Source organism: Coffea arabica, chromosome 1e, assembly GCF_036785885.1.
Source record: "Coffea arabica cultivar ET-39 chromosome 1e, Coffea Arabica ET-39 HiFi, whole genome shotgun sequence".
In the NCBI taxonomy this organism is placed as follows: domain Eukaryota; kingdom Viridiplantae; phylum Streptophyta; class Magnoliopsida; order Gentianales; family Rubiaceae; genus Coffea; species Coffea arabica.
This window is the reverse complement of record NC_092311.1, coordinates 50,376,743-50,402,106: the sequence shown is the minus strand read 5'-3', so window position 1 is coordinate 50,402,106 and position 25,364 is coordinate 50,376,743. Positions and strand designations below refer to the sequence as shown.

Sequence of the window (25,364 nt, the reverse complement as noted above, 5' to 3'; positions counted from 1 at the left end):
ATCGTTAAATGCATAATATATAATTTAAATTTAAATTTTTTATTTGTGTCATGCATCCAATTGTAATAATATATACACTGTCAATATATAAGATTAACTCTAAAATAAAACATGTTTTTAAAACAAAAGTAGTTTCAATAAGGTAAAAACTGAAAGTTGAAAAAGTGGCAGGATGTTGCCACGGAACCTCCCTCCGCTATCTTTAGATATTGTATAGATTATTATTATTATTGCCAACAACCCACGGAGCCTGCCAAGTGGGCAGCCAAAGTAGGCCCCACCCGCTACCTCCACAGGTTCCGTTTACGACGGAAGTCTTCATATTCCAGCCCCATCCTCCACTCCAGCATCCGTGGTCCACCATTTTTCAAGACAAATTTCCTTTCGATTCTCTTCACTTCTCAATCTTGCCGCTCTTACGTTTGTCTGTCGCTGTGAAATTCTGATCTTTGTGTTAGATTCCCTTTATTGGCGTTTTTACTTTTCTCCTCCTCTTTCAAAACCCAACGAATTAATCGTGTTGGTTTTGGCTTAATAGTTAATACTACTACTACTACTTCCTAAAGTTGCAAAACTTTATTACAGCCACAGAAATGGAAGCAGCTAAGCGCAGCCACAGATTCTTCAAGTTCAGGTCTCCTCTGCCACTATCTACCTCAAACCAAAACGTTGTACTCCAATCATCCTACTAGTAATTGTAGTATTATATAGCCAAACTTTTCTGATATTTTCCAAAAAGCCCAGTATTTTTCTTTTCCCTGTACCGATCACGCTAATTGGCATTAGTAACATCCCAAGACCACTTTTGTTTGTTCTGATTTGTGCTTGTCAAATCCATCACGTTTTTTCTTGTCCTCAATCAACCAAATGCTTACTAGGAATTACTACCACAACAAGGAAGACTTTTCTCGCGCGGTTGTGAAGATGGCCTGGATAATGCTTAGCATTGACTACTCCAGACTCTTTTGGCTCCTCTTTGGCGTCTTCTCTTACGAAAACCATGAAGGAAAGCCTCGAATTTAGTGGCAGGCTTCTTCTCTTTCTAACTCTCTTTTCGACTTGAAAAAAGAAAAAAGAAAAAAATTCCAGTTCCTCAAAACTTTTCGAATTTATTCATTAGCTAAAACATTCTTGAAAAGCTAAGACATCGTACTTTGTAGTACTACTGTACTCAGGTAGAAATTAGAAAACATGTACAGAGCCGGGAGGTTGTCAGACCGTACGGGCAGTACCGATGAATCAGAGGACGATCATGGATATGCTGAAACTGATCCAACAGGGCGTTACGGTCGAGTAAGTTCGGCTTCTTCTTCATTTCTTTTCTTCTTTTCCTCCAGTTTTCAGTTTTCTTGTTCACCGTTCTTGTTCTTCTGACACGCATGCAGAGCTACAAACACCAACAATCTCAGATTGGAGTTAAGGGAAGCAGTTGCTGGCCTTGACTTGATTTGATTGAATAATAAAATCAATTAGTTTGCCTGGTAAAAACTGAAAAGGAGCATCATGCATGTGCTTTCGCAATGCTAGAATGGGGTAGCATCTAAAGAATAACTTTTTTTAAAGTCAAAACAATAATTATAAGTAACTTTACAAAACTCGTTAGTGCCTTTAAACAAAGAAAACTTGTTAGTTAATAGGAATACCGCTGTAGTGCTACAAAAATTTGCTTAGCTTTTCGTGTATGAAATTTACTTGTTTGTCATAATTTTTTCTGTGTCACTGGTGAGTCAAGAAGTGATGGTTCTGACTCCCAAGTTAGAGTTCCGATAACCATTTCGTGAGCAGTTAGGTCCTCTGCTGACAGCCCGAGACTAGACCAGTTAGCATGGAGTTCTGGATCCTAGGATTACTTTATAATAATGAGGAGGGCTAACAGGAGCTAGTTTACTGTAAGTAGAAATTAAGGCCTATGGTTCTTTCGATGCTTCTCTACTAAATGCGATGATTTATCGAGTCCATTTCCACCATAAAGTTAGTTGACCCATCTAGTCCATCTGGAATTTTAGCTTCGGTCTCATGATTGATTTATAAATTGTTTCATATCTATTATTCTGCGGGTAAGAATCCTGACATGTCCCTTTGCATGCGTTGACAGTTTGATGAAATTCTTGGTAAAGGGGCGATGAAAACAGTGTACAAGGCGATTGATGAAGTCCTTGGAATGGAAGTAGCTTGGAGCCAAGTTAAACTCTCTGACTTGCTCCGATCAGCAGAGGACTTGGAGCGACTTTACTCTGAAGTGCACCTGCTCAGCGCACTTCATCACCCTTCAATCATGAAGTTTTACACATCTTGGATTGATGTTGAGCGAAGAACATTCAATTTCATCACTGAAATGTTCACTTCCGGAACTCTTCGACAGTAATTCTTTTTCCCCAACCCTAATTCATTGAATAAACTTATGGTTTCACCTGTACAACGAAGGTTTAAAAATTGATCTTCTTCAGATGTTTTGAAACTCTTTGGCATAAGAATATGTTTATCTTAGCTTCATACTTTGTCTGCAATTCCCACATTTGTGTTGGGAACATGAGGAATGACGAAATGAACTTATTTGACTGATTGGCCCCTTAATTGAGCGGGTGGCAGAATTTTGTCTCAGTCTTTACAATACTACGATTTCATCCATTGGGTCATGCTAGGTCCGGTTAATTTTGCAGTTTGTTTGAATTGTTAAGCATGGGAGCCATGAAATGTCTAGAGTAACCAACCTAATGCTAGAATTTTTCCAAATTGACTTGATTTTATTCCTTAATTTTCTACTGTATAGAGGCCTCTGTTTTCTTTTGTGGGCTTGCTTAGACTGCGATTTGGTCTTCCTCATGCAAGGTTATTTTCTCATTATTGTTTAGTTGGTTCTTAAATGGGTAGTGTCAAATAACACATTAACTGTTTTTTCTTCGTTATTATTGAGTTTCTATATTTCATGATAACAAGTGTCATGTGCATGATCGGGTAAAATTGCAGGTACAAAAAGAAGTATAAGAGAGTGGACATTCGAGCAGTAAAGAATTGGGCTCGCCAAATTCTTGAAGGCCTTGTTTATTTGCATGGCCATGATCCTCCAGTTATCCACAGAGACCTGAAGTGTGATAATATATTTGTCAACGGCCATCTTGGACAAGTGAAGATTGGTGACCTAGGGCTGGCAGCAATTCTTCGTAGTTCTCAACGAGCACACAGCGTTATAGGTTAGTCTGCTTCAAAAGTATACTGATTATGTGCCTATTGGACTTAAATACAAGAGTTACTAGCTGTTAATGAAGCATGTAATATGTTAACAAAGTCAGATGTTTGTCTGTTACAACTTGTAGGTCACCCAAAATCAATAGTGGATCATACATTTAGTTTTATTTCCAAGTTATGAAACTCTCTGTAACCTATGTGAGTGGCTTTTGAGGAAAACCAGTACATAAATTTGTTCACCTTTGGCAAACTTCAGGTAGCAACACATCTTAATAGACAAGGTGTGCATTAATGTTGCCTTTGCGAACTTGGACTCTTTAACTGATTGTGGAAGAATCATATTGTGCATGCTAAATAACTGATAGTGTTGTCTTTTATGGTGCTGGTAGGTACTCCCGAGTTTATGGCGCCTGAGCTATATGAGGAAAACTATAACGAGCTGGTTGATGTTTACTCTTTTGGCATGTCTATCTTAGAGATGCTTACTTCTGAGTATCCATATAGCGAATGCAACAATCCAGCACAAATTTACAAGAAAGTGACATTGGTAAAATGAGGTCAATTGGAGGATCATTTTCAATGAAAATAAATAATCTTCTAAGTACCATTTGATTTCCTTATTCAGGGAAAGAAGCCTAGGGCTTTTTACAAAGTTCAAGACTTGGAAGCTCAGCGGTTCATTGGGAAATGCTTGGAGACCGCATCAAAGAGGTTATCAGCGAAAGAACTGATGCTTGATCCATTTCTAATGGTGGATGATTTTCAAGACGGGCCTTTGAAAAGGATAGGAAGTCAAAAAGCTTTTCTCAATGACAACATTGGAATTGAGGACCTGCAGTTGAATGAGGATATACCAGAGACCAACATGACCATAACAGGGAAGTTGAACCCCGAGGATGACACCATCTTTCTCAAAGTTCAGATTACTGATAAAGAAGGTAGCTGGGAACCTTGTTGGTTCAGGAAAGATCTTTTATTCTTTGATGATTATTGGTGCTTTCCTGTAGATTGAGTGAAGGCATATAACTGTCTATTCCATCATGAGAGTAAAAAGACCAAATACAAGATTTTGGTCCTAGAGATATCCGTTTGGAGTTTCTAGAGTTTTATTTCTATAACCTTAAATTCGTTCTTTTTATGTGAAACCTGTTTTGTGGCTGTATGCTTTGCTGGCATAAAAACCCAACCGTTATTCCATCAGAGCTCAATCAACTGATTTTTTGGTGTTGTATACAGGTGCTACAAGGAATGTATTCTTTCCATTTGATATGGCAAGTGATACTCCCATGGGTGTTGCCCGTGAAATGGTGAGGGAATTAGACATTACAGACTGGACTCCATCTGAAATTGCAGATATGATAGATGCAGAGATATCTGGTCTGCTACCATATTCAAAGAAATGGGAGCATTCTCAGCCACCACGCTACCATATACTTCATTATGAGGAAGAAGAGGATCACAACCACCCTTTCGTTGATTTCTCATCTTGTTCATCATCCCAGGTCTCAATCTTAGGTATGTTCACTTTTCAAGGCATGAATGAAAATACTCATGATTTGGCATGTGTTCCACGCTATTCAATGTCAGGCATATAGCTTGAGACTTGACAGCAATAAATGGATTAACAAATAATATCCAATGTGAAATCGGGGGCAAATCACAACTTTTACAGTTACTTCTTATTATGATTTCTATAAGATGAGAAATATCGCTCAAGTAGAAACAGATATGATAAAGTTGACAACATCTCTTTTTGTAGATGAGACATTTGATGATGGCAGCTCTCAGAGCTCTTTGCACTCCGAAAAGCATTCCAACTTGAACTACTGCTCTGATGAATGTGATTCCCTGAGATTCCCAAGGCAGCAAAAGTTGCCTGCCACTTTAAGTACCCACAGTTCTTCAAGGTTCTGTCCTGGAGGGAATTCTAGCATGGCGCAATCCCTTGCTAGAATTTGCCCTTCATTGTCCAAGGGTATGCTAGTTTCACAAGTAACTTCCACAGGTAGTGGTAAATGCACAGTGGACTTGCGCAAATTGACAAGGAACAGATCCCTGGTGGATATGCGCAGCCAGTTGCTGCATCGGTCCTTAGTTGAGGAGGTCAGTAAGAGACGTTTGTCAAAGACTGTTGGTGCAGTGGAACACATAGGGTTTCAAGATCCCTGTCGAGTTTCCAAAAAGGCCTCAGGGACAGTAAATGGTGCAAGTTCTGTGAGAGTCACCGGTGATGTTAGAAGGCAGGGACAGACAACAAGAGCTTAGTTTCCCTTTTTGTCTGAGTTTGTAATTAGAATGAAGTTTCACTACTTCAACACGCACAATGGAATGTACATAAATAATGAATCAAACGAACGTGTGAAAACAATTGCCTTGATTCCAAATATGTAGTTGAAGCTCATCTCTTTGCCAAAAAGTGGTGAATCCAAGTTTGTAACCCCTCATTGTTGTAAGCTTGACATGTCATCTGGGGAGATATTTCCCTGCCGGTTTTAATTCTAAACCTGCACCAGCTTCTCAATATGTTCAACGCGACCATTACTTCCTTTTTTGAGTTTTAATGGCATTATATTAAATCATTTGTCATGCATGTTGGTCTGTGAGTCTGACAGCTTCTAGGACAGGAAGTTCCTTTGAATAAGTGGCCAAGTTTTCAGGTTCAGGTAAATATGACGGAGAGCATTCTCATGGCTTTCCGTCACTTTCTCATCAAGTAGCATCCAAGGCATTCCCCTGGCCCCGGCTTGAGGGGTCCTCCTCTCTTGCGAGGCTTCATGCCTAGAAATTTGACGCAGTAACTCTTAGATGTCATGCAACTTCACATTTTGGGAGACTGGGACCTGTTAGGACAGGAGGTTCCTTTGAACAAGTGGCCAAGACTTTTTAGTTCAGGTAAAAGTATAACCGATAGGCAATAACGGAGAGCATTTTCATGGCTTTACATCACTTGCTCATCAAGTAGCTCCCCAGGAGATGCCCCTGGCCTGGCTTAAGGGTCCTCCTCTTATCACGCGCAACTATAAATATTACAGTGATCAAGCTGAATTTGAGCCAAAGTTCGAAATTTTGCCCAACACAAAATGCTATTCGTGTTAGGTTTGACTTTAATTGACAAATTAAAATCAAGTTAAACTTGAGCCAAAGTTCGAAATTTGGTAAATTAAGATTGAGCAAACTCTATCCGGGATGAACTTGATTCAAGTATCTAAGTTGTAATTTAATTACCTTTCTGTCCTGACTAAATGTGGTCGAATACGTCTTAACGAAGAAAGTGACATCGACCAGCAAGGGTTCCATTCATTATGATCGTCATCAAGACTCGAAGAAGACGATTAGCTTAGTCAAAAAAGAAGTTCGTTTCTGCAATCCCCTCCAGCCTCCCAAGGCAAGTTCCGGGGCCACCAAGGCAATGCCCGGATGCGACACATGCACGCAATTTCCTTGTCCTGTGTCCAACCCGACTCCCCCCGAACCAGCCTTTTTCTTTAGAGATGAATTTGGAACTTCCATTTTCCTTTTGATCAGGATTTCACTGACTAGCACAATTTATTTAATTAATGGCCACGAGCACCTTTCTTTTATCCAAAGAAAAGGGCATCAATTCACTAATTTTTGGGTAAAAAATAAAATCTGGTTGCTGCCTTGGTTTATAACAAGTATAGTATAGCAGCTGAAGAGATGTTCCAGTCTCTTTTTTTTTTTTTTTTTTTTGAAAAAAGAGATATTTCAGTCTTGGAGCAACCCACGTTGTTTTTGTTTAATACGAGTATGTGGACTTCCGAGGAAGAAGACAAATTTGAGAGAGAGGACAAGGAGGTGGAGCATTGGCTGTGGTTGAAGACTTGAAGAGGCTGGTTGCTGTTGACTTTTCCCGTCTTTCGTTTTAAATTAAGATTTGGGCAAATCCACCTCAAAGATAGCAGCTTCCCTTGATTGCCTCCCGACCCGACCCGACCGTCTCGTTAATCATCAGGCATCTTGTCAATAAATCTTATCAACTAAAAATCTGTCGGAAAGAAAGAGTCGAGGCTTAGCAGAAAGTTTGCAAGACTTTACGACAGAATCCAGCAGGATTCTTAAACAACTCCAACATAAAAGTTGATGCAGCAAGTTTGATCGCCTGATCATGCGATGAAGTCAAAATGCTGGCTTTAGCCTCTTAACGGTCAAGTTTACGCAAGAGAGAGAACCATTATAAATTGATACTACCACTAGATTAATTTCATAAAAAGAGTTGAGCATATCGGAGATGTTGGGTTGGGCTTTGCCAGAGAGTCAAAAGCAGCATTCTATCTTGAACACGATGAATAACGAACCATTTATGGGGTTAGAGCATGCCGTGTTTCCATTCTGTCAATTCTGGAACAAACCCACTGCAGAATTATGCTGGTCTTGCATGCCACTAAAATTGAGCATTTATGGTGGATCCTTTCAAGCAATTATGATGTTCCGCCTTTTTCTAAAGGTCTTTTCGTTCTCTCTTGCTTTCCTGGTTTTTATTCATTTCTTTCTGGGGAACACAAATTTCCATTAATACGTGGGACTCAATAATTATCATAATAATTCAAGTCTATAAATCTGTGTTGCCTACTTTTTTGCAACTTGTGGAAGGCATGACATGCCGTTAATCAATACGTCACATTCCAGCAAATTCGTTTACGAAACCCATATTACTTTCGTCAACTGGTTGATCACATTTAATTCTCTCGGTGTGTTTGAAAAGAACCAGTCCGAAGAGTTATTTGTCATACTATTAAATAAAAAGAAAAGGACTCGTCGAGCGTGCAATAAAGGGCAGCTCCTCATCTTCTGTGTTTTCATTGATGTATGATATAAACTTTCGGAGGTGGGAGATCCTTACGGAGAGCTACTACTACGAAATACGAAGTAGTAGTAGTATACTACCTCCGTCCCACTTTGATAGTCCTGTTTTCCTTTTTCGTCTGTCCCAAATTGTAGTCCACTTTCCAATTGAACAATGTAGTTGTATTTTAATTTTTCTAAAATGACCTTATTCAATGTAAGTTATTGTTACTATAAACCTATCCCATTTAATGAGAGTTGATTCTTTTTTTACCATCAATTCAAGTTCCCATAAAGTTATACTCTATTTAATGTGAGGGTATTTTAGGAAAATAACAATCTAAATTTACTTTTCCAATAAAGTTAACTATTTTTTCTTAAACTGTGTGAAAAAAGAAACATGATTATCAAAGTGGGACGGGGAGTATATTTTGCTCTCATATTTTTTAGGCGAAATGGATGATCTTTATTCCATGTGAAGCAAAGGAGTCTTGTCTCTTTAGTACTTGCAGAATCTGACCCTCAAATCCATGACTTTTCCTTTGCCAAATGACCGGGTCAAGGTGCCCGGAGAGCCTTATCCTGTGCTGTGGAGTGTGGACCCGATTGTTTATGTGCCACTACTATAAAACCCAGCCCCCTTCCCCCCCAAAAAAAAGAAAAAGAAAAACCTTTTAAGTTGAAATCCCTTGTAACGAAATTAGAATGGTCCTTTCCACCAAGATGCCCGTGATTGAATAGGACGCCGAAAGGGGAATAAATTTTGTTATTTGCTAACCCTTTTGTTTTTTTGTTTTTATTAATAATAAGTGAGAGATTTTAAATTCAAAATATTTTAATTACAATCCTTATCATCTTACCACTCATCCCGACTCTTCTCAAGTTAATTACTGACCTTTTTTTTTATTAAATTACGCTCCCTCCGCTCGTACCATCAAATACATTCCTCCCTCTATTTAATTGCTAGCCTATTAATTTTTTGTTCTATACTTAATAAAACCGAGCGGGAGAAAGGAGAAAGGGTGCAAAACTTGATCGATATCTCATGCCATAGTAATAATAAAGGCAGGGATAATTTCACAAACCTTCCCCTGAGGTTTCTAACACTTGCCCTACACCCCCTGAGGTTTTAAAAATTTCACTGACCATCTTTGCTTTTGAGATTTTGGTAACAATTCAATCCAAATAAGATTAATATATTATTGTCATGACTCATGAGTGAGATGAGAGAAGATTGCAAGTCCTTAAAAGGTCAAAATAATTAGTAAAGTTGAAGGGGGGGGGTTAAATGCAATTCAGAAACTTTCAAGCACCACATGGGAACTCGTACCTTGATTTCTGGTTCAAAATCACCTTCACTCCCAACACAAGAACAAATCTTCACTTTTTCCCATTTTCTTCTTCTTTTTCCTTTCTCTTCTCTATTTCTTTCCTTCTAGTTATATGGCAACGACATCAGAAATGTGTTCAATCATCCTTATCAAATTATAGCTGTCAGAAAAAATGGTGCCAAATTTCTTCATCAATTGACGCCTTTGTGTAATGGAGTTTTATCAGCTTAATAAAACATCAAAATTTTGTTATTCTAGCTAAATGTAACTACCTAATTCAGATCCGTTTGTTCCCTAAATTTAGGTTAGTAACGAGCCCTGCCTTCACAGGACAAAGTGATTGTCGCGCCCCACTTTTTGATCGAGTGAATGTGAGTGATGTGTGTGTGAAGTGTGGTGTGAACGTGTGCAAAATGAAAAGTAAAAAGGCCATGGGACTTTGGAAAGCGACGATTTGGCCAAATGAAATTTTAAAAAGGGTTTTTAAAATATGAAAAACGGAGTCGCCACTTGGTATAGATTTGGGGTGTACCAAGTCACCCAAAAAAGTGTTTTTTAAAGACAAAGTAGTAAAACCCTTTTTAAAACGACTCCTAGTCCACGTAAGCCAAAGAAAAAGGTTCGGGGGTCACGTTTGACAAAGGGGAAGGCAAGGATAGAATCCAAGGCACCCCTTTGACCTAGCCAAGGCTAGTTGCGCGACTTAACCTTACCTTTCCTAATTTTCTACCCAATATATGTTCGCACGTTGGATATGACTATATGAATGCAATACGGAAAGAAAAATGCAATCCTAAATTCTACAATGTCTCTCGTGAGGCTTTTGGTCCCAAACCACATGAATTGTGGCGGTCAACAAAGGAAAACCCCATAGAGGTCGATTAATGCAAATGAGACTCAAATGTGCAAGTGTGGAAGTGTATGAAAGAAATTAAAAATCCAAGTGTTTGTGTGCAAGTGTATGAAAAGGTGCACGTATGCAATTGTATGAAAATTCCAAGTGTTCGTGTGCAAGTGTATGAAATATAGTGATAAGTGCATATAGGTGTAATTAAATGCAATTTTGTGAAGTAGAAATCAAAATGAACAATAAGGAAAGGAAAATGTGAATTGAAAAGAATGAGTGAGTGATAAATGAGAATGAATGAACCTAAGGGAATGCATCAGGTCGGGTATGGGAATGACTCCTAACTTGTCGACTTCGATTTTCCCTTTGATTAGAAGGCAAAACTAGCGTGCTAAGGCTATCGAGTAGCCACACTCGCTCGTCTCCCTTATCGGAAGGGGACTCTCAAGCAAAATGAACCCTATAGCTAGTATGGGATGCAAAACCTAAGAATGAGGGGAAAGGGGTTCGAGGATCATGCCAAATGATAAAACTAAGAAAAATGCGTGATATGTGGTGAACAAGCAAATGATATGCTAATGAGGGGAAATCCCTAAGGGTCTAGCATTGGACTAGCCCATTCTATGAATTCCGACTAGCATTGGACTAGCGGAAACGTACATTCATCAATTCCATTCATTCATGGCCATGAAAGCAAGTAGACATGCCAAAATACTCGTAAACACATAGCACATAGCATTTAACATGCTCGACTAGATGCAAGAGCCTAATAAAGCAATTAAACATGTAGCAACAAAAACAAGCAAGCAAGGGGAAGGGGAAGTGGACCAGATGCTCTCCGAGCCCTATCTATTACAAGCCAAGAGGTGTACACATACCCCATAAAAGCATAAAGGGGAAGGGGAAATGGACCAGGTGCTCTCCGAGCCCTATCTATTACAAGCCAAGAGGTGTACACATACCCCATAAAACTTAAATAAAATAAAAAGCAAGTAAATGCACGCAAGGAGGTAAGGAAAGCGGAGTAGGCATGTATATTCACATAGCACATTGGATCACATAGGGTCAAATGAAGTGCAAATGAGGGATAGAGTGTACCTCCCTTGGAATTGAGTCCAAATGAAGTGAAATTATTCAATTACCCTCCAAAATAATAAACAGGTCATGGCACCACTTTATTTAAGAAAAATCATATGAAACAGAAATTACACACAAAAATGGAAATTAAGCATGAAATAAGCATTAAACATGGAATAAATCGTGCAAGTGCAGGCGAACTCAGCCCCAGATGAAAGGTTCCAAAATCCTACGATGAAGTTCTAAATTGAATGGATTAAAGTGGACAAAACTTGGCTTGGGCTAAATCCATCAAAACACAAGATTAATGCACCCATTTAAAAGCAAAATATGAACAGGACAATTTGAATTCACCAACTCCTTCAAAAAATAAAATCAAGACACCACAAGTAGCTAGGAAGTTTAACCATCAAATCCCATCAAATGACCAACACGAGTCCATATTCATCAAATGAGATTCCAATTTGAAAAGGAAAGAAAATTCGAAGGATGAAATTGATTGATCTTTTCAAATGCTTGGGCCATGGTAGAATAAAGGGAAACTTGGGGAATTAAAGGGCAATCTTCATTTCTGTTTGCATGCATGCTACGAATGCCAAGCTTTCCTTACTTCTGCTATTTTTGCTGCAAAGTTTCGGCAGCTTGATAACAAGCCAGAAAAATGACCAAAACATTATAAACAGAGCACAAACTTCATCCATTTCTCTATAACCCACATTGACATGAATTTTATGTATGCAAACCAGAATTTGAACCAAGATTTATGCTAAAAGGATTCGGCAGCTAAAGCAGTTTTTTACAATAAATTTTCTGCTGCACACTTGCATTTTCAGCTCACGCAAATGAAGATCGCACAATGGCTCAATCACTTAGTTACCAAAACCACACACATCTCCCAAACATAATCATCCATCCCCATGAGATTTAATTAAAGCCACCAGGCATGAAATGCAGCAAAGCAACGTGGGTTTTAGCAGCAATTTCGCTTGACCAGAAACGTTCCCAAAGGTGTTGTTAGCAACACACAACTGCACCTAACTACTCTCAACGTGTCCAATAATGCTCTTCATACGAAAAATGCAACCCAAATGCAAAGCAATAAATTCAATAATAATGAAATGATCACTGCTGCAACAAAAAATGGAGCAAAACCTGTTGTTCGAAGCAGCTTTGCTCGAAAAAGTTCATATTTCAGACAGAAACATGCAGCTTTGCTCAACAATTCTCAACCAAAATCATAATTTTTAAACTAAACAACAAGACACTTGGCTCGGTCATCCAAACACACAAGCAAACGTAACAGAAATTGGTGCAAAAAAATTCTGGACAAACATTCGTGTGACAGTGGCTTAGCAACCTGAAATTTACTTTTTTCATCAAGCATTTGAACATGATTCAAGCATTTCAGTCTCTAAAGCATGCAAACCCAACACCAAATCATTCCATTTCTTCCATTCTACATAAGATTAAGCATGCCACTTAAATGCAAAAGCTCAACGAATCAGCCACAGAGGAGAAAACATCGCAGGAAAAATTGTAGTTTCTTTTCCTTTGCTGCAAATTTCATAGCCTCAAACTTGCGTAGGTTGTTGTGTTAAACTCACCATTTATTCATCAAGCTCACACACATCTTTAAACATACATCTTAACATAGTTTAAGCAGGATAGCCTATCCCTTAACCATCCCAACCAGTAGGAACCAAATCAAGAAAACGAGAAAACACAAGGGGATGCAGCAAAGCAAAAACATAGCTTGCGATAAACTTGGATAGCCCATTACGGTCAAAATGAATATTTCGGTCAGGACAAGAAACTCCAGCATAACGCAGGAAAAAGAGACTAATAACATGGTACTCTGAAAAGGATTAGCAAATAAAAAATCAGCGAGTAAAAGAAAAGAAAGGCTACCAGCGCTCCCTTGAATTGCAGAAAAATGGCATCAGGATGGAGGAACAATCAACCTCAGCGTAAGCCGAATGAAGCTAGAAAAAATTCCATCTTTTTACTGCAACTCCTTTACAGATTCGGTACCACCTCTCTTCGCGCTGAGTTATCCCCACGATGAAGCTTTTTCCTTTTCCCTTAGCTCTTCTGCTCTCTAGCTTTCCAGTTTTTCGTTCACCCTCGGTTCTGCCTTAGCCCCAGAAAAGCTTGCAAGCTGCTAACTCTCTCCCCGTATCCCACACTCTTGGTTTCTTGGACAAACCCTCTTGCTTTTGTCCTCTGTTTTTTCTTTCTTTCCGATCCTCTCCCCCGTCACCCCTAGCCGCCACTCCAGATTTTTCACACTCTCTGCCCGTCACTTTTTCCTCGTTTCTTTTCTTTTTGCTTTTGTTTTCCAGAATCTCCCCGTTGGTTCTAGCCTCTCTCTATCTCCCCCAAACTCTCTCCGTCGCCCCTCTCTAAACCCTCCGGTTTCCATTTTTCAGATTTCCTCCGTCACTCTTTCTCTCTCCCTCCCTGGCGGCTGTCCCCTCTTTTTCTATTTATACCAGAAACCCCCTCCTAAACCCTTAACAACTTCCTCTCTATTTGCAGCTAAGGAACTGCCTCAAAGTTCCTTTGCAAGCTGCAAAAATACAGCTTGCATGCACGTATCTAGCTTTTTTTTTTTATGATTTTTCTTTTTTTTTCAATTTTTCATCTTTCCCTTTTTCCTTCAAGAAAACATGGAATTTAAATCAAAACAACTAAAACATATTTTTTGAATGCTTTTCCTTTTCCTTTTTCTTCTTTTTCGAGAAATTCTATGCTAAAAACTTACAAATAAAAATAATAAAATAAAAACTAAAAAACTAAAAACTAAAAAGTGAATAAAACTTAACACGACAAATAAAAATTAAGACAAAAATAGTAAATGCAAATTACACTAAAATTTTGGTGTCTACAGTTTGCCCCTCTTTGTCTGAGTTTTGGAAAAACTTGAGACAAAGAAGTAGACACCAAATATTTATCTGCATTATTTGGCTGCGAATGATTCCAACGATGGGGACTGACCCATTTTGACGAGATTGACTGGGACGAGAAATTTATAATGGGCTGATCTGAACAAGAAATTTAAAACGGGACTGACCCGAACAAGAATTTAAAACGGGACTGGGCCGAACAGGAATTTCAATGGGATAGACCCACGGGATAGATCCGGACAGAAATGTAAATGGGATAGACCCACGGGATAGACCCGGACAGAAATGTAAATGGGATAGATCCAGACAGAATTTAAACGGGACTGACCCGAACAAGAATTTAAACGGGACTGACCCGAACAGGAATTTAAACGGGACTGACCCGAACAGAAATTAAACGAACTGAAGTGAAAATGGAGTGTTGGTGGGATTGACCCATGTTTATTGGTGAAGCAAATGCAAGAAGTGAAATGCTCACTGGCGGGACTGACCCACGCTCCAGTGGCTGTGAAAATGAAATGCTCACTGGCGGGACTGACCCACGTTCCAGTGGCGGTGAAAAAGAAATGCTAGTATGTATGAAGAGACTGTGTAAGACTTGCTCGAAAAATTATCCGAAGATTTGCCCCAGTGTGATGAATTGGTCAGTGGGTTTAAACCCAAGCCTGCCTTGATGATTGCTAGTACAAAATTCAAACCCAATGTGATGTTCGTGAAGTTGGCGGCACAGAATCCAGGCCCAACGGGATCTTGTGAATGTTGGCGGCACGAAATCCAGGCCCAACGTGATGATGTTGGCGGCACGAGGTCCAGGCCCAACGTGATAAAGTGAAGTTGGTGGCACGAAAACCAAGCCCAACGTGATAAAGTGATGTTGGCGGCACCAAGTCCAGGCCCAACGGGATCTTGTGAATGTTGGCGGCACGAAATCCAGGCCCAACTTGATGATGTTGGCGGCACGAAATCCAGGCCCAACGTGATCTTTGGAATGTTGGCGGCACGAAATCCAGGCCCAACATGATGATGTTGGCGGCACGAAGCTCAGGCCCAACGGGATGTTTGAGGTGTTGGCGGCACCAAGTCCAAGCCCAACGTGATTTTTAGAATGGTCAGTGGGATAAGACCCAATCTTGCCATCCAATTGGTCAAGAAATTGGATTTGATTTGTCAAGATCAAGAAATTTGATTTTCCAAGTAACAAAAATTTGAATTTTGATTTTTGATTTTTGACTTTTGAATTTTCTGATTTTTCGAGAGAATTTTTTTTCAAAAATAATTTGCCCCAGTGTAGGGCCTTCTCTTTCCCTTCTTTCTTCTCTTTCTTCGGCATCGCCCTTCCACAACTCAGAAGCTCTTTCGTCGATTTCGACTATGAATACCTGCACAAGGGGGCTTACATGCACTTCAAATTTTCATGAAAAGGGCAGCGTGATTGACTTGAAAAATACATTATTTGATTCTTGGACGAAATCCTCAATTGCATTACACAAATATTTGCCCCTGTGTGGGCTTATTTTGTGAAATCTCATAAACAAAAATTTGCCCCAGTATGGGCCCACTTGACTTCAAAAATTTTGCTTGGATGACGCTCCATTTGTTTGAACAAAGTATGCATAGCATGTGAAGAAAATTGAAATGTCTTGCTTAAACTCATATAGCAAAATTCATGATGAATATTTCCAAGATAACACCAAATTCAAGAAGATTTCTTCCTCACTTTTAGCATCGGTGCTTTGGGTAGTGGGTGACCCTTTCCAGTTGGCTCGTCTCTCAGGACCAATCAAGTGACTTTATTTTTGATTTTGCGGTGGTTAAGGGAAATGAGAGGCTAAGATTTATCTGGCTCTTGTGCTCAAAAAAGTAATCCATTCAACATCACAGCTTAGTGAAAGCAAAGAGTTTGTCATCCTTATTTCTTAAGAAAACCTAGTCAACGTATAAGCTTCATGGGCTTGCAAAATTTTGGGTAGAAATGATAGCTAAACATGTGAAATCTGGTTATACCCTCATGATCATGAGTGATCGATGGGTTTTTATGAGCATAATCCTCACTTTGGATTGTCATGAAGGAATAAGTCAACGATGGACTTTATTAGCTTGTAATGTGGATTGAAGACGACAGCTAAAGAAATAATTTCCAAAGGATATTGCACCGAAGATCGCATTTTCAACACTGCCCTCATCTGGACTCCAGATTCTTGGACTTTGTTTGACTTTTTATCATCACCCAACAGGGTCTTTCAGCATCAAATCTTTTTTCTTTTTCTTTTTGTTTCGTTTTTTTTTTTTGCATCTTTCTTTTGCATTCATTTCGCTCATTTTTCCTTTTCCCTTCTTTTTCAGAAATACCCTCTCGGGGTTTCACATGAAGAGCAGTGTCAACCTCACACCAAATCAATTCAGAAATACAGCTAAAATTTTCGACATCAGAAATTTTCTTGACAGGGCCATTGCAAAGAACAGAAGTCAGGGCTTTCGGCTTTGTAATGGGGTCAGGTGGGGTGCTTAGAAAAGTTAAGGTTTGAAAACGGATTTTGAAACTGGTTTGAAGAATCTGAGATCGCATCGTTGTGCCAACCCTACTTTAGGGTAAAATCAGAATTTGCCCCAGTTTTTGCTCAATTGAGGCTTTTCTCTTTCATTTTCTTTTCCCTTTTGATTTTTCGGCCTTTGCCGTTCTTTCGAACTTTCACAAAATTTGCCCCAGTTTATTTTTGAACTGAGGTTCTCTTTCCTTCCTTTGCCTTTTGATTTTGTGGCTTTTCACTTTTCCGCTTCTTGAAATTTTCCTTTTTCAACCCAACTTGCCCCCAGTGTGGGGTTTACGATTCTCAGGGGTTGCCAAACGAAATAATTTATTCTGATGGCTCAAAAGGGATAACTAGGGATAAAATGTTCGATTGGAAAAGAAGATGGCCTGACTTGTATTCCGTTCCTTACAATAACTCTGAAAGGAAATTTTCGCTAATGCGAAATTTTTTGCGTGTATCTGAATTAACTGACTGAGGAAGACCCTTGTTCGTCCATATTTGGGAAACGTAGGCGATCCGTGCGGACAAAACTCTTCCCTTTCTTTCTCCTTCTTTTTTTCAAAACTGGACCCCAAGTGGAATCAAATTTCCCCAATTTGCGGTTCCCTCCTTATTCTAGCATTTTTGCTTTTCTCTTTTTTCAAAATTCCCCAATCTCCTTCCCCAATGTGGGGTGCGATCATATGTGCAGTCGAAAAGAACCACCAATTTTTGCTCAAATGAGGATGCAAGGGATAAATAGTGTTTGGATTGTAGAAACGATGGCCAAAGTATCATTCTTACACTTCATGACAACCAAAGTAACGAAACGGTCATTGAAAATCCATTCCCCTATTTGATATTTGAAAATTTCCAATATAGGGTAGAGATCATTAAGGCCTTTATTTGAAACGAAATTATTCTTTCATAGGCTCAAATGGGAGAGCAAGTGATAAAAATCTGTATAGCTAGTGAAACAAATGCTCAAAGTATCATTCCAAATTTTCAAAACAAACAAGAATAATGCACATTTTTGCTTTCACTTAGATGTGAATTGAATCCGATTAAACCAATGGGGATTTTTCTAAGCAAAGAATGTCTCAATTTGCAATTTATCAATCAATGTGACTGATTTTATTTTGAGGTTAAATGAAGGAGAAAAGGTATCTCATTGGACCTTTTGAGTGACCATCTTTTTAGCACTCTTATTGGATGACTCGGATCAACAATCTGGTGTACATAAGGATTTTGGAAAGCAGACACTTATGATCATGAAGCTTCTCCATTTGGTCTTACTTCTTAAAATTCATCATGAAATCTCCAATGAATAAGAATAAAGAATGAAATGTACATAAATATACACAAAACAATAATTGTCCAAAAATTTTATTGCTGAAAAAGTTTGAAACAAAATTTCTCATTCAATTATGGTACAAATGAGAAGAGAGACTTGTAAAGAGCTCCACATATACACTTTTTGTCTCTTTTCTCTTGGGAACAAGATGTATTAACAAATCAAATATACAAAATTTTCCTTTGGAAAACAATTACAACATCTCTCAGAGGCTTTAGCGTAGAGCTTCCAGATAAATCATTTATGTTTTCGTTGTAGGATCTGCCCAAGAATCAAATAACACTTGCAGTTTTGACACTTTTATTAGATCAAAATTATTATCAGGTATAGAAGAAATATTTCCACCTTATTGAAATATTTTTATGAATGCAGGGGAGGGGGAAAACAAAAGAAAAATATCCAGAGTTAGTAATCAAGACTATAAAATCGGTATGCATGCCCTATGGGGGAACCCTTTTTATGCCAAGGGTAGGCCTAGCATGAAAATGCAATCCTCCAGAGCAGGCACTATACAATACCTGATGAATCCGATCAACCGCTAGAGTGAAAAAATGATTTGGAAAAATTTGGCCAATCGAAGTGAAAAGAGACATTTGTCCTAAAATGAGGAAAAAGTCCGAATGGATTGCTACTTTGAGCGACGCATGGAATAATGTGTAAAAGAGATTGCAATGCCTCAATTAATTTATTCGGTGACCCTTAGACTTAAACCCTAAAAAAGGAAAAAACGGGTCAAATAGATTGGATAGAATTGATGATTTATTTAAAAATGACCAAATTGCCCTAAAAATAGGTAAACTGGTCAAATGAATTAAATGAAATTTGATTTATTCAAAAATTGATCGAATCACCCTAAAAGGGTAGATTGGTCAAATGAATGAAACTTGATTTATTCAAAATCGATTCGATTGCCCTAAAAATGGGTGAACTGGCCAAATGAATGATTTATTAAAAAATCGGCCGAATGACCCCAAAAAGGGTAAATCGGCCAAATGAATTCAAAATCGACCAGGTGACCCTAAAAAGGGTAAATGGGTCAAATGAATTAATGATCTATTCAAAATCGACCGGATGACCCTAAGAAGGGTAAATTGGTCAAGTGAATTGATGATTTATTCAAAATCGACCGGATGACCCTAAGAAGGGTAAATTGGTCAAGTGAATTGACGATTTATTGAATGAATTGGCAAAATGGATTGGTTGAATTGTCCGGCCATTAGTGATTTCAGAAAATTAGTCTATGAGCCTTCTAAAATCAAGATTTGGCCTCCATATTTATCATCTCAACCATGAGGAATCATTTGTGAATTTTCTTCAAATTAATGTCCTTTACGCAAAGGATTTTTACCAATTTTGATAAAAATGGCCAAAAGTGATTATTAGATGCTCATATTCCAAGGATCACTTTATGAAAATGATCGGATCTTTACCTTACCTTGTGCACTACCCCTTCGGATGGTACGAGAAAGGTAAACGTGCAAGTCTCATTTGGATTATATATCCGAGACATGGGGTGGTTCATTCCTAACACGGGATCCCCTAAATGGCATTCCCTTTCTAGGGTTTATGCATGATGCCATTTTATTAAAGCGATATAAACATGTGACAAACATGGTCTAAAGGATATGAATAATGCATCGGGGGAAAAGGTCTAAAATGACATGTACTTATCGAAAATTCAATGTAATGACTGAAATTTAAACATGTGAGCTATCTAGTGGGTAAGTCACTAAAAGAGTGCCAAAGAGGCCTCTTATTGCTAAGGCATATGAATGCAAGCCAAGAAAACACAAGAATGGTTAGTGCAATTGATAATACACATAACACATTGGGAGCAATTAAGAAAAAGAAATACAATAAAGCAAGTAAAAGGGGTGGAACCCCCTCCCTCGTGCCTAATGTGCTTAAAAGGGTGAGGCTGACTCTAACCTAGGCAAACTTTAACATGGATGCATGAGGCTGGGGCTCACTAATGCAACTAGACTCGATAAGGTTTCGGCTCCCAAGCCTTCAGACCTAAAGGCGAAGGGTCATCACTCCCAGGGCCTTTGATCGGTGGCTCGAGTGATCCCTTAGGTAGCGCTATGGGCGCAGAGCACACCAGCCGCCTACCCAAGGCAATCGATCCTAATCCTACAAGGCGGTGTGGGAAACGCCCACGAAAAACAAAATAAAATGGGATAAAAGCAAGTAAACGTGCACGTATGAAGTGTTCCCCTATTTTGAGGGAAGGGGTTGAGAACCAACGTGAGGCTCTAAAGGTGACACACCCCCTCCCAAATGCAATGCAAGCGCGAGATAAATAAGTAAACATACATCCAATCAACCAATCACACATACGTAAGTGAGGGAAAAGTTTGATACGCGCGCGAGGCGAAAAAGTCCTAAAATAAAAAATGCAACCCTAATATCCAAATGCAATGCATAAAAAGGGTAGAAAAAGGAAACGAATGGCTAAGTCAAATGCTCGGACCCACTTAGGAAGTCCCCAGTGGAGTCGCCAACTGTCGCGCCCCACTTTTTGATCGAGTGAATGTGAGTGATGTGTGTGTGAAGTGTGGTGTGAACGTGTGCAAAATGAAAAGTAAAAAGGCCATGGGACTTTGGAAAGCGACGATTTGGCCAAATGAAATTTTAAAAAGGGTTTTTAAAATATGAAAAACGGAGTCGCCACTTGGTATAGATTTGGGGTGTACCAAGTCACCCAAAAAAGTGTTTTTTAAAGACAAAGTAGTAAAACCCTTTTTAAAACGACTCCTAGTCCACGTAAGCCAAAGAAAAAGGTTCGGGGGTCACGTTTGACAAAGGGGAAGGCAAGGATAGAATCCAAGGCACCCCTTTGACCTAGCCAAGGCTAGTTGCGCGACTTAACCTTACCTTTCCTAATTTTCTACCCAATATATGTTCGCACGTTGGATATGACTATATGAATGCAATACGGAAAGAAAAATGCAATCCTAAATTCTACAATGTCTCTCGTGAGGCTTTTGGTCCCAAACCACATGAATTGTGGCGGTCAACAAAGGAAAACCCCATAGAGGTCGATTAATGCAAATGAGACTCAAATGTGCAAGTGTGGAAGTGTATGAAAGAAATTAAAAATCCAAGTGTTTGTGTGCAAGTGTATGAAAAGGTGCACGTATGCAATTGTATGAAAATTCCAAGTGTTCGTGTGCAAGTGTATGAAATATAGTGATAAGTGCATATAGGTGTAATTAAATGCAATTTTGTGAAGTAGAAATCAAAATGAACAATAAGGAAAGGAAAATGTGAATTGAAAAGAATGAGTGAGTGATAAATGAGAATGAATGAACCTAAGGGAATGCATCAGGTCGGGTATGGGAATGACTCCTAACTTGTCGACTTCGATTTTCCCTTTGATTAGAAGGCAAAACTAGCGTGCTAAGGCTATCGAGTAGCCACACTCGCTCGTCTCCCTTATCGGAAGGGGACTCTCAAGCAAAATGAACCCTATAGCTAGTATGGGATGCAAAACCTAAGAATGAGGGGAAAGGGGTTCGAGGATCATGCCAAATGATAAAACTAAGAAAAATGCGTGATATGTGGTGAACAAGCAAATGATATGCTAATGAGGGGAAATCCCTAAGGGTCTAGCATTGGACTAGCCCATTCTATGAATTCCGACTAGCATTGGACTAGCGGAAACGTACATTCATCAATTCCATTCATTCATGGCCATGAAAGCAAGTAGACATGCCAAAATACTCGTAAACACATAGCACATAGCATTTAACATGCTCGACTAGATGCAAGAGCCTAATAAAGCAATTAAACATGTAGCAACAAAAACAAGCAAGCAAGGGGAAGGGGAAGTGGACCAGATGCTCTCCGAGCCCTATCTATTACAAGCCAAGAGGTGTACACATACCCCATAAAAGCATAAAGGGGAAGGGGAAATGGACCAGGTGCTCTCCGAGCCCTATCTATTACAAGCCAAGAGGTGTACACATACCCCATAAAACTTAAATAAAATAAAAAGCAAGTAAATGCACGCAAGGAGGTAAGGAAAGCGGAGTAGGCATGTATATTCACATAGCACATTGGATCACATAGGGTCAAATGAAGTGCAAATGAGGGATAGAGTGTACCTCCCTTGGAATTGAGTCCAAATGAAGTGAAATTATTCAATTACCCTCCAAAATAATAAACAGGTCATGGCACCACTTTATTTAAGAAAAATCATATGAAACAGAAATTACACACAAAAATGGAAATTAAGCATGAAATAAGCATTAAACATGGAATAAATCGTGCAAGTGCAGGCGAACTCAGCCCCAGATGAAAGGTTCCAAAATCCTACGATGAAGTTCTAAATTGAATGGATTAAAGTGGACAAAACTTGGCTTGGGCTAAATCCATCAAAACACAAGATTAATGCACCCATTTAAAAGCAAAATATGAACAGGACAATTTGAATTCACCAACTCCTTCAAAAAATAAAATCAAGACACCACAAGTAGCTAGGAAGTTTAACCATCAAATCCCATCAAATGACCAACACGAGTCCATATTCATCAAATGAGATTCCAATTTGAAAAGGAAAGAAAATTCGAAGGATGAAATTGATTGATCTTTTCAAATGCTTGGGCCATGGTAGAATAAAGGGAAACTTGGGGAATTAAAGGGCAATCTTCATTTCTGTTTGCATGCATGCTACGAATGCCAAGCTTTCCTTACTTCTGCTATTTTTGCTGCAAAGTTTCGGCAGCTTGATAACAAGCCAGAAAAATGACCAAAACATTATAAACAGAGCACAAACTTCATCCATTTCTCTATAACCCACATTGACATGAATTTTATGTATGCAAACCAGAATTTGAACCAAGATTTATGCTAAAAGGATTCGGCAGCTAAAGCAGTTTTTTACAATAAATTTTCTGCTGCACACTTGCATTTTCAGCTCACGCAAATGAAGATCGCACAATGGCTCAATCACTTAGTTACCAAAACCACACACATCTCCCAAACATAATCATCCATCCCCATGAGATTTAATTAAAGCCACCAGGCATGAAATGCAGCAAAGCAACGTGGGTTTTAGCAGCAATTTCGCTTGACCAGAAACGTTCCCAAAGGTGTTGTTAGCAACACACAACTGCACCTAACTACTCTCAACGTGTCCAATAATGCTCTTCATACGAAAAATGCAACCCAAATGCAAAGCAATAAATTCAATAATAATGAAATGATCACTGCTGCAACAAAAAATGGAGCAAAACCTGTTGTTCGAAGCAGCTTTGCTCGAAAAAGTTCATATTTCAGACAGAAACATGCAGCTTTGCTCAACAATTCTCAACCAAAATCATAATTTTTAAACTAAACAACAAGACACTTGGCTCGGTCATCCAAACACACAAGCAAACGTAACAGAAATTGGTGCAAAAAAATTCTGGACAAACATTCGTGTGACAGTGGCTTAGCAACCTGAAATTTACTTTTTTCATCAAGCATTTGAACATGATTCAAGCATTTCAGTCTCTAAAGCATGCAAACCCAACACCAAATCATTCCATTTCTTCCATTCTACATAAGATTAAGCATGCCACTTAAATGCAAAAGCTCAACGAATCAGCCACAGAGGAGAAAACATCGCAGGAAAAATTGTAGTTTCTTTTCCTTTGCTGCAAATTTCATAGCCTCAAACTTGCGTAGGTTGTTGTGTTAAACTCACCATTTATTCATCAAGCTCACACACATCTTTAAACATACATCTTAACATAGTTTAAGCAGGATAGCCTATCCCTTAACCATCCCAACCAGTAGGAACCAAATCAAGAAAACGAGAAAACACAAGGGGATGCAGCAAAGCAAAAACATAGCTTGCGATAAACTTGGATAGCCCATTGCGGTCAAAATGAATATTTCGGTCAGGACAAGAAACTCCAGCATAACGCAGGAAAAAGAGACTAATAACATGGTACTCTGAAAAGGATTAGCAAATAAAAAATCAGCGAGTAAAAGAAAAGAAAGGCTACCAGCGCTCCCTTGAATTGCAGAAAAATGGCATCAGGATGGAGGAACAATCAACCTCAGCGTAAGCCGAATGAAGCTAGAAAAAATTCCATCTTTTTACTGCAACTCCTTTACAGATTCGGTACCACCTCTCTTCGCGCTGAGTTATCCCCACGATGAAGCTTTTTCCTTTTCCCTTAGCTCTTCTGCTCTCTAGCTTTCCAGTTTTTCGTTCACCCTCGGTTCTGCCTTAGCCCCAGAAAAGCTTGCAAGCTGCTAACTCTCTCCCCGTATCCCACACTCTTGGTTTCTTGGACAAACCCTCTTGCTTTTGTCCTCTGTTTTTTCTTTCTTTCCGATCCTCTCCCCCGTCACCCCTAGCCGCCACTCCAGATTTTTCACACTCTCTGCCCGTCACTTTTTCCTCGTTTCTTTTCTTTTTGCTTTTGTTTTCCAGAATCTCCCCGTTGGTTCTAGCCTCTCTCTATCTCCCCCAAACTCTCTCCGTCGCCCCTCTCTAAACCCTCCGGTTTCCATTTTTCAGATTTCCTCCGTCACTCTTTCTCTCTCCCTCCCTGGCGGCTGTCCCCTCTTTTTCTATTTATACCAGAAACCCCCTCCTAAACCCTTAACAACTTCCTCTCTATTTGCAGCTAAGGAACTGCCTCAAAGTTCCTTTGCAAGCTGCAAAAATACAGCTTGCATGCACGTATCTAGCTTTTTTTTTTTTTTTTTTATGATTTTTCTTTTTTTTTCAATTTTTCATCTTTCCCTTTTTCCTTCAAGAAAACATGGAATTTAAATCAAAACAACTAAAACATATTTTTTGAATGCTTTTCCTTTTCCTTTTTCTTCTTTTTCGAGAAATTCTATGCTAAAAACTTACAAATAAAAATAATAAAATAAAAACTAAAAAACTAAAAACTAAAAAGTGAATAAAACTTAACACGACAAATAAAAATTAAGACAAAAATAGTAAATGCAAATTACACTAAAATTTTGGTGTCTACAGTGATAATTTCAGCCATCATGACGTAAGCAAAGCGCTCCAAATATCTGTCAGCTGAGGCCAGTGAAATTTTCAAAACCTCACGCAGTGTCAATGCTAGTGTTTTAAACCTTTGGGCAGTTTGTGAAATTATTCCATAAAGGTGTGATGGACGCATCACGCATGGTATCTGATCCTTGTCCCTAACGTGTTAAAAAGCGTAATACGGAAGCTAAAGCGTAAAAGCAGCGCAGCCAGCTGACCTCATTTTTCTCTCTACCAATTCAGTTCAAGGGATACATCGCATTTTGCCACATTTTCACAAAGAAAAGAGAAGTGGTTTTATCTAACAGAAATGCCTCTTGTTTTGGCGCCGCAGACATGCTTCA

General features: G+C 39.0%; 1 protein-coding gene and 1 long non-coding RNA gene across 4 annotated transcripts; one reads left to right on the top strand and one right to left on the bottom strand.

Annotated features, from left to right (window-relative positions):
• Positions 1-746: 746 nt before the first annotated feature.
• Positions 747-25,117, bottom strand: LOC113712119 (uncharacterized). Of its 2 annotated transcripts, none has more exons than XR_003453234.2 (2): positions 9,320-25,117; positions 747-7,192 (listed from the first exon to the last, which is right to left on the bottom strand). It is a non-coding gene; the product is annotated as an uncharacterized lncRNA (long non-coding RNA). The 2 variants fall into 2 exon arrangements; XR_011819873.1 differs by having other exon boundaries at positions 747-1,387.
• Positions 1,154-5,709, top strand: LOC113712098 (probable serine/threonine-protein kinase WNK4). 2 transcript variants are annotated; one of them, XM_027235390.2, is made up of 7 exons: positions 1,154-1,293; positions 2,096-2,361; positions 2,968-3,191; positions 3,576-3,733; positions 3,812-4,124; positions 4,423-4,701; positions 4,946-5,709. In XM_027235390.2, the coding sequence occupies exons 1-7, from the start codon at positions 1,192-1,194 to the stop codon at positions 5,449-5,451; spliced, it is 1,848 nt and encodes a 615-aa protein (XP_027091191.1). In that variant the 5' UTR covers positions 1,154-1,191; the 3' UTR covers positions 5,452-5,709. The 2 variants fall into 2 exon arrangements, with proteins under 2 accessions (XP_027091191.1, XP_027091205.1); XM_027235404.2 differs by lacking the exon at positions 1,154-1,293 and adding an exon at positions 1,694-1,889.
• Positions 25,118-25,364: the final 247 nt, after the last annotated feature.

Excerpts from the sequence above, each read along its gene's own strand:
- LOC113712098 (XM_027235390.2), top strand. The coding sequence starts at position 1,192 with ATGTACAGAGCCGGGAGGTTGTCAGACCGTACGGGCAGTACCGATGAA. Across the intron at positions 1,294-2,095 it reads CAACAGGGCGTTACGGTCGA|TTTGATGAAATTCTTGGTAA; the intron begins GTAAGTTCGGCT and ends ATGCGTTGACAG. Across the intron at positions 2,362-2,967 it reads ACTTCCGGAACTCTTCGACA|GTACAAAAAGAAGTATAAGA; the intron begins GTAATTCTTTTT and ends GTAAAATTGCAG.